Source organism: Falco rusticolus, chromosome 10, assembly GCF_015220075.1.
Source record: "Falco rusticolus isolate bFalRus1 chromosome 10, bFalRus1.pri, whole genome shotgun sequence".
NCBI classification, from domain to species: Eukaryota; Metazoa; Chordata; class Aves; order Falconiformes; family Falconidae; genus Falco; species Falco rusticolus.
In genome coordinates this window covers 8,928,065-8,940,293 of record NC_051196.1, presented here as the reverse complement: position 1 = coordinate 8,940,293, position 12,229 = coordinate 8,928,065, and the positions used below count along the sequence as shown (strand labels likewise).

The following is a 12,229-nucleotide window of genomic DNA, read 5'->3' as shown; positions in this document are numbered from 1 at the left end:
CTAATTAACAGGTGATTGCTTACCTCACTAACCTAACTATCAAGGTTAAAATATTAAAAGCTGGGTATGGGGTTTGTAGGCCTGAAATTTAGTAAAAATTTACCAGTTTTGTGAAGTTGGATAGAGCTTTGCCCGGTGTGAGTCTGGAATGAAGAATGCTGTCCAACAGGTAATTAAATGAGCACTCTTCTTTGGTTCAAAGTGCTATTTAAACATACAAGGTGTTCTTAGGAATTAAGCCTAACCCAGTCAGAAGCCTGCCCTTCTGGATTTGATTATTCATGGAGCAAGGTAGGGTTTTGATACAACAGTCTGCACTTCCATGCTAGTGTGATTCCAACCAACTGCAACAGACCTTAAAAAAAACCATTTTTTTTATGTGACATGGTACCCCTTCGTCATAGTTAATGATTAATGGATTAGCAGTGTTGGTGCCTCACTATTGTATATACTACTGTCTGTGCTGCATAACGTTGGTATTTAGTGCTTTGAGAGGTCTGGGGAGAAGTACGCACTGTTCAGTTACAGGTGAATCTTTGCTCTTGTGCTTCACGAGTGCTGCTTGTGTACAGAAAAAAAGGGTTTGTATAAAGAGAGAGAGACGCATTTTAATCTTCATCTAAAAAACTTTATTACATTTCCTATGTAGAAAGTAATTTGTGTTAAACTTTTTTCTCCTCAGAAGTCATCTCTGGCTGTAGCAGAATGTCTATGTTGATATGAACTATTTATTTCCATTGGTCACTTGTTGGCAGCTTAGCTGTGTTTCGTCAGATAAAGCTGTGCTGTTGTTTTAACTGGGAGTGCTGGAACTGCTTTCCTCCTCCCAAATTCAGGTGGTTTGACTCTGTTTCATGTCAAGATGAGGCCTGGGGATCAGGAAGAGGTGCCGCGTGCCCTGCCCTGATGCCCAGTTTGGATGAGCAGGGAACCAGGGCATGGAGAGCCAGTGGGGGCAACCCTGCAATAGTTTCACTTCAGGACTTGGTGGCAGGTCTTCCCTTGGCACAAACCAAACCGCTGGTTTTCAGTAACACTAAGCTGCTTTAAGTCAGCTAAGCTTTTAGCTCCTTCTCCTAAATATTGCCGCTTCTCTATCTTCAATGGTTGTTTTCTTTCACTTTTCATGCTGTAGTAGTCCTTAATTTCAGTTTAGTCTTCTATACTGCTAACAGTGTAATTGCATAGGTTTTTCAGTTTGACTGAAATGCAGAGATTTTGTGCAGCTACAATTTTAGTGAGAGGTATACACACACAAAAACCCTAACCATAGTCTTTTATAATTTATTTATTAATGTTTAATGCTTCCACAAGAGGCAAAAGATAAACATCATTTAATCCAGGCACAGAGAGAAAAAAGTTTTTACAGACATTCCTCCCCTGACCCAGCTTTTTCAGACTTAAACTAGGCAAACGGAACAGAAGGGTTAGCCACAAGTAAAGAACAATTATATGAGAAGATAAAGTAGCTCTGCATTATCCAGTGGCAAAGCAAATGCCTTGAGTTTGCTAAAGTAACATAACGGAATGGAAGAGCATCGCTAGAAATTGTTTAGTTATGTTGTAAACATCAAATAATCATAATTAACCATTTTAGGTGAAAGTATAAAATGCTCGGAGCTAGCAGATTTAAGGAGGTCTTGAATAACACTTGAACCTTAACACCAATGACATGCTGAGAAAACAGGATATTCTTCCTTTCTGAAGCAACACCCACCCCTGTCACCAGCTGCAGTGATGTTCCAGTCCCCCTCTGCCTGAGTAAAACCAGGTTTGAACTGAACCCCGTCAGGGGGGCGGAATTAGCAACTGCCCTGTGTTGCATTTGAGTAGATGTGTACAGCAGCGTTCATGCTGGATCTGCCTCCGTTATGTACATACCCCAAGTCTGCAAGGTTGCTTTGAGCAGCCGTACGCCAGAATTAAAGTGCAGCTTTTTAAAAAGAAGCTGAAGAACTGAACTTGAGAATCAGTAACGTTTGCCTAACTAAAAGATGACTAAAACAGATGATATAGTGGAAGCTTGAAAGGATGGTTTGTTTCCCTAAATATAACACAACTAGCTCGATTTATCCTTAAAAGCAGCACACAAGGAAGCACAGAAAGCAGAACTTGTGGTCATAGCCACTGGCGTGTCATCGTTATTATTTTTGAAATTCCGATTGCTGTCTATTAATTCATATCCATTCATTTTCATATGAAAATTCGTAATATTCATATCCAGTTTTGTTTTTCTTTAGTAAGAGCTGCAGACATGTTAAAACCTGATTGTTTGAGGTAAGGAAAGCTGAAAAGGTATTAAAACATATACAAATTCAGTATAATATTAAGAAAACTAAGTAAGAAATCAAGTGACAACAAAAGCAGCACTAGTAGCAATCTCAGGTGAAGCAACCCAAGTAAAGCAATGTTTATCAGATGAAACTACTTACAATTTAAATTCTTCAAACCAAGCATGTTGCTTGTTTAGCCTAGATGCAGATGCTTTTCTCAGGTAAATAATGTTATGTTGATAATTTATTATTAAGTTGTAACGAAAACAAGACAGTTTATGCAGCTAAAATGATTGAACCGCTGTTTTCAGATTTCTTAAGAAAATCCTAAGAACACTGCACTCATCAACGCTGATAATGCACTGTACAGGCTGCTAAGATTTTTTAACAGAGGCCGACAGGCAGTGCTGACTAAGAACTTGGGACAGTTTTATTGTCACACAGTTGAGCAGGGTAGCAGCACTGTTTCACACACTTCTTAGCTGCACAAGCAATACAAAGCGTGGCACTAGCTGCACACAGCAGGCCCTAGGCTGGGTCGTGGAAGAGCTACAGTCAAGGCTCGCCCCGCCTGTCTGTGACCATCCTTTGGAGGAAGAAAATCTGCAATCACTGCACTTCCCTCTGGGTGACACTGGCTAACGGCAGTGGTCACTGCATGGCCAGAACTCTGCTCCCATGTCTCTGGTCTCTCTCGGAGCTGCCTTATGGCCAGGCTGTTTCCTAAGGGTCTTTAGGTGTAATCTCTCCTACAGGGCTATGCAGCTATAGGAGGTGATAAGGAATTCCTCCTTCCCTTACTTTGGTGCCATTTCCCTGCAATCACCATTCCGGATAGCAGGTACATTTAAAAAAGCGTCCTTGTAGGTACTGCTTTGAACTGCTGCAGCCTGAGGAGAGACTGTGTCTTCGGTGTCTATATACAGTTATGCCATTAACGAGTTGTTTGGTACTGGTGATGTCACCACTGCTACTGGCTGCATTTACAAGGGAGAGACTGACCTGATCAGCTCTTGAAAGGAAGGATGCAGGTGCCTGCGCCCCAGAAGACAAGTGGCACAAGATGTCTGATACGGTAAAACATTCAGGTTCGAAGTCTAGTGAGGCTTGATCACCTACTATTCATTATTTGCTTTTAATGCATTAATTCTGAATTCCTGTTCTAAGGTGCCAAACCTCCCTGTGTACACAATACCCGGGTCTCTTAACTATAGGCTCAAGATCCTCGCTTAGGGACTAGAGGCCTTCAAATGAAGTAGCATAACGTTGGACTTACAGGCATCAACATACCTTTTTGGTATGAAACTACATGCAGCTTCTACGGTGCATAGATGCTATCATGTTATTGCCTTTAATACTTTCCAGAGGGCTAGTACTGTGGCTGAAGAAGGATGAGCAAATAGAAGAAAGGTTGAAAGTGATAAATACTCCAGTAGCCATATTTTACTAGCCACTCCATCATAAATAAGAAGTTTAACATAACATGATTTGAAATTACATATTTCAAGTGGGCTGGTTCTATATAAATAGACAGTTCGACTTCTCATTCAACTAAAATATAAACTAACACAAACGTGTAAAAAGATGCCAGAAGTAGGACCAGAACCCAGGTCTGGCATTTCTACCGCTGATTCATAAGAACACTTCTTTGTTCAAGTAAAAAATTTCTCTTTACATGCAACTAAAACTATCTGCATAAATTTCTAAGTAATTTGAACTGGCATATCCACATATTCCTATTACAAAGCAATAGAAAAGTGTTCTCAACTTTCAAGGCAAAGTTTTTGCAATATTAGACTCGTTATTACAATGTACAATAGTGATGATTTTGACACCACATTTTCTACTTCCTGGATTAAAAAGCATTAATCTGCTGTTCTTCATAGACATCCTACATGACAACAGGAAGTAATTCATTAGTCATTAAACAAAACTACCAGATTTTGGTTTTTCTTGTTTTCCAGTGTAACTGTTGAAATGGCACGATAAAAACTGTGTCTAAACACCTTCCAGAATGAAAGGGCAGCCTCACAATTATGCACCCCATACAAACGGCTAATGAATGAAGGATTCGCCTTGCAAGTGCTAAATGCCATGATTGCTACTGAGACTAGCAGGACAGAAAGAGGTGCGTGTGTACTATCGGCATCTGCAGCATTCTAAGGTGCAGATCACAGATGCTATGAATATTCTCTGGTTTTTTTCCAGGTTACAATATAGCACACAGTTAAGACAGTATGAAACAAAGATTACATGATTCTGAGTTTGCATTTAATATTTACAGCAATCTTACAAAGCTTAATGTTTGTAGGAACTGAAACTTTTGCAGTGAGAATAATGCAGTAAAAGATGACAGCAAGTGCTGTTTACCTCCCGTAGATACTCTGGTTTTCTCTGTACTGTTACATCTTGGTAGCATCAAAGATGGATGATTCCATGTTAATTAGCATCTTATCCTGCTTCAGAGTGAAATGTTTTGGTTTCTTCAAGTTTGTAACTACTTTGACAGAGTAGAAATCTCTTCTGTTCTCATAGCATCAGACAGGAAACTAAGTTCATTGCACAGTGTCTCATACCTGAAGGCCATCCGGATCTGTGCAACATTTGTCTTTCGAATGTCGTTTCCCTCAGGCCCTTCTTTACAATAATTCACCCCTAAGAATTTCTGTTTCTCCTGTGAACATGAATAGGAAGAGGTCAGTTCAACTGCTCTGATTTACTGCGTAACTGAGCATTTATTCGTTGAATGACTCCAGTGCAAGTAAAAACCAGTGCAGCTTCAGCCAGCTGGCCATTGCAATTTACCTCAGAGTCTTAACCAGTTTGGGAGATTTGAAGGCCAAAGTTTATATATAAGAATTCTTTACTAAGAATTTATTATTATATATACCCAGCAGTATGCCCGGTCTGACTTGCTCAAACCCTTTGTCCTAGCATTCGGTCTTCACTACTGCATCTTTCATGTGAAGGGTACAAAAAGAGGCTTAGGGTTCTTTTATTAGTTAAATACTGCACAAGAGGAAAATTAGTACTTGACGCTAGAGAATAGCGGAAGGAACAACAGCATGTATTTCTAAAGACCCTTCACATGCCAGCTCCCTGCCAGGAATGTTTGAAAGTGACATAGAAGAGAGGATGCTCTGAACTCCTAGAGAAAGCCATGGATGTATAAAATTTTAAAGGCAAAAGGGAATCTAATCTAACCTGACTGCCTATCTAAACCACAATATTTTCCCCATTATTCCCTTCTAAGCAAAAAAGTGTCTTGCTTATGACACACAGGTTGTTTTTACTCAACGCAAGACATCACACAAAGTTTTGGGACTGGAGGCAGAACTGAGCAGAGACAGGCACCTGGTCTCTGCAGGTTTGGGGAATTCCAAAACAAAGCTAATGAGGAAAAATGTAACGTTAATATTTTTTTAATGTAAGACTGCATAGCAGATAGTTAGCAAATATTTCAGAAAAGAGGACACGGATGTACACAAATACATAAGAATCTACTATTTAATTTTCAGACTGCTGACTTGTCAGTTCTGATTTGCCCTAATATTCACAAAATAAGATTTTTTTTAGCCACAATTACCTTATCTGACAATCCACTCTGCAGTACGCTGTTTCTTGCTATCTCGCATAAGTCACAGGTACTTAGTTTCCACACCTGGGCTGCAATCGCATATTCTTCCATGAGAGCTTCCTGTATCACCAAAATATGTTTAATATTAAATTACACATAAATAAGATGTGAATGAGGATACGTACTCATTACAAATCAAGGAATTTCTACATGCTCTTTAGATAGCTGTGAAAAATTAGAAGTTTAGGACTTTAACATCACAATTAGTAGCAGAATTGTTTATTTCAAATTTCCCAAGGGCAACTGTTAAATAATTAACAGGCACTGGGTATCCAGTTCTCTTAGTCTAAGAAATTGCAGCCTGCAGTCCAGATCCTTAGAAACATTTCTTAGACGGTTTCAAATGAGATCCCAGGGTATATAAACACCTCGGAGGATCTAGTAAATCTGTAATGAATAGTACGTAGAGAGATAGCAGGGCAATTTCTCAGTTCTGACCTTCCACATGAGAAGGCTGGGTCTGACTCTAGTGGGCTCACAGCTGAGGATCTTCCACACTACGTGTAACCCTGCTGGCACTGTGTTACGTCATGCAGAAAGCCCCCACAGAAGCTCTGGCTTTTCCAGCAGAGATGTGTCACAGGCCAGAAGCCAGCCTGGGTGAAGCACACCAGAGCTCAGCTTGTCCTCAGGACACTGACAAGTGAGCAGCACACAGGCCACTCTCAAGGCACAGCATGACTCGGGTCAGTGCCAACCACAAAACCAGGGCATCCAGAGCAGTGGCCAGGCACTTCTGTCCTGCCAGGCCACCCAAGGGCAAGAATCAGTTTCAGTTCACTGAGCAAACAGCTCATACGTCATCTTCCGAGATTCTGCATCGTGTTTTTGTGATGTACTTCCCCAGATTTATTAGTAAGGAAACTGGACTTTCCTGGCACTCTAGAGGATTGTTTATGAAGGCTCAAACCTCCCTTCAGCCTCATCCTTCATTCTATACTTCAACAGCCAACACTGGAGAGGCAAGAGTACAAAAGAAACACAATTAGGAAATCAGACATTTCCCCCTGAAACCTAACAGTGAGTAGCAGACTGAGAATGAAGAGTAGTAATGAATGAAGTGACTGAAAGAAATGAAAATTTATAGCCTAAGCAACAATACAAAATAGCTTTCGGGTCATTCTGGGCCTATGTGGTACTGTTGCCAAATGCACAGAAAAGCGCTTTTTGCAATTCCTACCTTTGTATAATGAAACTGCATAGGGTCATCTGTGGAGAGGGAGACGTGAAGTCCCTTGTGTAGAAATTCCCGTAGTGGATTTTTCGAGTACTCGAGGAACAGGCTGTTGTTACTAAGTGGAGACATAGCAATGGGTATTTGTGCAAGATAATAAAGATACTGGAGGACAGGACTCTGCAAAACAAAGCACAGTCAGCATTTAACGGTACTATGGCATAATGAAAAAAAGGATTTCCCTTGGATAAAATGGAAACGGCATTACAGAGGGAGGACTAAGACCAAAAAAATTAGCTTGACACTAAACTCTCACTTCTTTAGAAAACACTTGAAAGTCTGAATTTTAAATGTTACTGATCTTTACAAAAATAATTTACATTCTTTAACATAAATGTCATCTTTTTTAAAAATTGGTGACTAACAATTACTGTAGATTATTAAGTATGTATGATTATTAAGGGCACTGTATTTGATACTAACTGCATACCTGTCCCCAAAACCTGAAAGTCACCAATAACAGATGGGTAAGGACTACTAGGCAATTTCTTCTTTTCAAAACTGCAGTCCAATAGGTAAGTCTTAGGAGCAGAATAAGTGTTAATTTATTAGAAGTCATGTGCTGCTGTTGCACATGATATAAATAATCTGTGGTCACCTCATCTTTATTACTATTTTTGGCTTAACCAACCTGTGACCCTAACAAGTGCCTTTACTATTATCTGCTATGCCAGGTTATGGCACCAGGCTAAACGGGACAGAGCGACGAGGAGAATGCTTTGGTCACATACAGCCTTACTACTCCTCTTTCAGGGTCTAATTTTAGGAATTACTGGTTCTGAGCATAACATCAGACATGATATTAGGCAGATTTTTTCTTTGTTCTTGGATATGTTGAAACATACAGAGAGATTTTTCCAGCATTAACCAGAAAATCCAGCTTAGAAGACACCACTTGCCAGAAAGTTACAATAAACTCAGTGCAAGTCTGCCACCCACTGACCAATTATTTTAATTACAAAACTGGCCTGGGGATGAGTTGTGTTACGGTTTTTATTAACTGATAAGTCAGGAATGATAACGTTTGTCCTGTCATAACAATGAAGTTGTATATAAAGTATCACTGTGCTATACAGCTATGTTAAATTTCTTGATCAAGTGATCCCAGTTAGATATAAATAATCAAAACCTTAATGAACTTCTGAATGAACCCTGAAGTACAGGGATGCCAGTCAGAGAAAATGACCCTATAATGTCCCTATAAAGAAGAGACTAGAGCTTTCCTTAAATTCTTCTGGGACCTAAACCAGGGACCAGAAACAGGTCTAAGCAGTTTTCTCCACGCAATTTTAGCTCTGCTTGGAGTAACCAAACCCAGGTGCCACCAAGTCTTTGACATATCTGAACATTTACCTTCCCTAAAAAGACAGAGCTTTAAAATATTCACTTAGGACAAGCTTTCTGTTTCTGTAGCTTAAATGAGAATGGTTTGGGTTGGAAGGGACCTTCAAGATCACCTAGTCCCAACCCCCTGCCATGGGCAGGGACCCCTCCCACCAGCCCAGGTTGCCCCCAGCCCCGTCCAGCCTGGCCTTGGACACTGCCAGGGATGGGGCACCCACAGCTGCTCTGGGCAGCCTGTCCCAGTGTCTCGCCGCCCTCACAGTGAAGAATTTCTTCCTAATCCCTAATCTAAACCTGCCCCCTTTCAGCTTAAAGCCATTCCCCCTTGTCCTATCACTCATGCCCTTGTAAAAAGTCCCTCTCCAGCTTTCTTGGAGGCCCCTTTAGGTGCTGGAAGGCGGCTGTAAGGTCTCCCTGGAGCCTTCTCCTCTCCAGGCTGAACAACGCCAGCTCCCCCAGCCCGTCTTCGTGGGAGAGCTGCTCCAGCCCTCTGGTCACCTTCATGGCCTTGTCTGGACTCACTCCAACAAGGTCCATGTCCTTATGCTGGGTGCCTCAGAGCTGAGCACACCACTCCACAGAGGGGTTCAGATCAAAGCGAAGAGTTACGTGTGGCCTGCTAAGAAAATTAGTTTTGGGTTGCCCAGATGAAGTCCATTCGGGGACTGCTGTTTGAACTAGTGACTGATGTCTAAGCAGTGAGTAGTTAGTTCAGGTGAGCAACCAAGCAGTACCTTCTTCAAGAGCAATCCGTGAGAAATGTTGTCTGCTGTCAGAAAGGCTGACACAAGGTGTGTGATAGACCCAGCTTCTCCACAGTGAGGTCGAAACAGGAAAGTACACATGCCTCTTTCCCTGAGGAAATTAAAAACAAGTTCCACTAACAAAAAATGCACCATTCTTCATCTGTTCTGTATGTAATTATCATCTATATGGGAATTTGAAGAAAAAAAAAATTAAAGTTACATTTTCTCATACAGTTTGACGTGACATCTAATCAGGCCTACCTGTGGGCTGCTATCAGAAGGGTCCCTCTAGTCAAGCCCCTTCCACCACCTGACATACTTGTTCCTTCCTTCTTTCCTTCCCTACTTACATCTTGTTTAGCAATTGTTGAGCTTCTGGGTGAACAGTTACTGAACTGATTCCAGTTGAGGGAACTGGCAGATGGCAAGCTGAGTGAACTGAGGCAGCCTGCGGCTGCATCATTCCTAGATTCAAAGTGCAGGAAGAAGTGGAAGCACACTGCCGAGAGTTAGCTAACTCTACCCCGTGTGATAACCTGCCATCTCACCAGGTTAACCTCTGCATAAACCCACACCCTCGGCAGCACAGAGAGGATCTAGGGGTGGAAGTCATTACACTAGACTTCACACTGTAATTTCTAGTATTACTTTTTAAATCATCTATATTAAAAATTATGCTGGGTTTTGGGTTATAATGGACACTGTTATTCAGTGCAGACAAATGACCCATAAGTATTTGAAGATGTTCAAAGAATTTAACAAGGACTGCTAGAGTATAAGGAGGTTCTAGGATGGATGTTTAGTACTATTTCTCATGCAAATGGATGCAAGGATGCAATCCGTCCTCGCTGGCTTTGCTAATGCTACCAGAAGTATAAAACAATGTTGTAATGGATGTGCCTCAAACACTCAGTCTGTTTAAGAGGGTGAACAGTTTTACTGACTCATTGATGAATTATGTCATTATCTCACCTAGCTGTAAACAACATTTAATGATTATCTAAGGAGATTTTCAAACAGTAGTTGAAATGGTCTTGAGGTAAAAAAAAGAAATACGTAAGCTCTGACAGAATCTGTCTTTGGAAAAGAAAAAAAACCCAAAACATACTACAGAGAATGTAAAGAAAGTCAGGAGAAAGGGATGACTTCGGTACCTGCTGCAGTGTGCCCTTTCCATTAGGCCTGTTTGTTGCAGGTACAAGGTCATTTAAGGTGGGTGGTTTTATTTTGAGTTTTGATTACATAGGGTGGTAGAGAAAGAAATGCTTGAGTAGCAGTGGGAGAGAAGTAACATTTTGCACGTTAACTTGGATAAGACCTGTTAAAATGACTAATCTGTACACCTATTAAAAAAATCCCAACATGGTTTATAAATAATAATTAATCAAATCCTTGCAAGGTAAGCGATGAGACCGTAATATGAATGGATAGCATCGCTGTGCCTCAGTCTGAGTCAGCTGTGCAGATCACTCAGTGAGTCAGCCACAAAGTCGGGAACATAACCTCAAGTTGAATTTCAGGCTTTACTGAGCCTGATGCCAAAATCTGCTTTTACAGTCATGACCTCACATTCAGTGTCATTACTCTCCGTGTTACTTGCCTAGACATTGGTCTCAAAAGTAGTAAAACTGAATGAGTCAAGCAGCACACTAAAGTTAAGTTAGTCAGATGTGCAGTTCGTAATTATATCCTCCTTTGTCTATCTTTGATAACGGCAGCAGTCCGTAAACCAGTATTTCACAGCGTAACTTTGTATCTCTTAAATTACCAGGAGATGGCAAGCTACCAAGAGGTACCTTATATGTGGAAATCCACTGTAAATCCAAGCAAAGATCCACAAGTTAATTTTGTGGGATTTCTTCTTTTGCTTTGGTTGACATATTCAGGTGTAAGGAATTCACACAAAAAAAATACACACAAATATCAAACGAAGATATTAATCTGATGTCTTTACAATTTCTGAATATTTCATTTGAATTCATTTTGCTGTTAGCATTTTCAAAATAACTCATGTACGCCTCTTGGACTCTTTAAAATAATGCAAGATAACCACTGCTTCAAAAGATACCCAGTCTAGACACTTGACTTAGACCAAGACCAAGATTATTGATTTTTCTTTCTAGAAGCTTGTGAAAGAGAAAATTGACTACTTACCTCCTAAGGTTGTTTAGCAACATGATGTTCACGTACATATAATACAGATAATAGCTATACGGGGGATTCTTCTCGCTGGTCCAGAGGTCAGGGTTAAGGCTCTTGTCAGAGAACATATGGCCACTATGTTTGGATTCATCATCAACACTGTCAAAACCAGTCACCTGGTGGGAGAAGAGATTCACAGAAATCAGCAAGCAAACTTCAGTGTTACTTACTCTTGCTTCAGGACTCGCTTGTGGAAAGCATCTAGTCCTCCTTCTTGGTTTCCCTCCTTATACTAGCAGTCCTGCTGCTCTGCCCTCCTGGGACACCATGCCAACCGCAGGAATGAAGGGTTTTCTTGAAGGAAGTTTCTCCCATTTTTGTGATCAGAGGCAAATAGGAGACCTAGGTGCATGAACACCTTCAGGCCGCTGTGGAGGGCACAGGCCTGTAAGACTCCCTCAGATCCAGATTATAATCTTTTAAACTCTTCTGCTTTGTTATTTGAAAAGCAGCTGAAGAGGCCAGAGGCTCCCAGGAAACCTCAGAGTTCTGAGTGGGGGCATAGTCAGAAATGTCTCTTAATCATGTCCCAGCAGCTACGTCCCCACCTCTCCCGAGTCCCTTCAGGATCTACACAGTGCTGCCTTTTGGTTGCCTCCTTTTTGGAGGCCAGTCCCAGAGGCAAACCCAAAGTGCACATCCTGGATTACGATGTTCCCTCTGCACAAGAGCATGCGAGCATTTTTTGGTCGTTCTTTATAGAGAGGATTAGTGAGAGGACAAATAAATAGCTGTTGAGCTGTTTCTGAGGGAATATATGGCAACTATCTGACAACAGAACCTTATCCAGGCT

The 12,229-nt window shown here is 41.1% G+C and overlaps 1 protein-coding gene across 4 annotated transcripts in view; it reads right to left on the bottom strand.

Moving 5' to 3' along the window:
• Nucleotides 1-1,273: 1,273 nt before the first annotated feature.
• The window catches only part of AMPD3 (adenosine monophosphate deaminase 3), a 36,180-nt gene continuing 25,224 nt past the window's right edge, over nucleotides 1,274-12,229 (bottom strand). For 3 of the 4 annotated variants that reach the window (XM_037402007.1, XM_037402004.1, XM_037402005.1), the window contains exons 11-15: nucleotides 11,389-11,552; nucleotides 9,223-9,343; nucleotides 7,091-7,264; nucleotides 5,860-5,970; nucleotides 1,274-4,947 (exon numbers count right to left, since the gene is read on the bottom strand). In XM_037402007.1, coding sequence (XP_037257904.1) covers nucleotides 4,771-4,947; nucleotides 5,860-5,970; nucleotides 7,091-7,264; nucleotides 9,223-9,343; nucleotides 11,389-11,552 — 747 coding nt within the window. In that variant the 3' untranslated portion in view covers nucleotides 1,274-4,770. Of the gene's footprint in view, nucleotides 4,948-5,859; nucleotides 5,971-6,780; nucleotides 6,865-7,090; nucleotides 7,265-9,222; nucleotides 9,344-11,388; nucleotides 11,553-12,229 lie in introns of those variants that run through there. The other variant, XM_037402006.1, reaches the window with a different exon arrangement.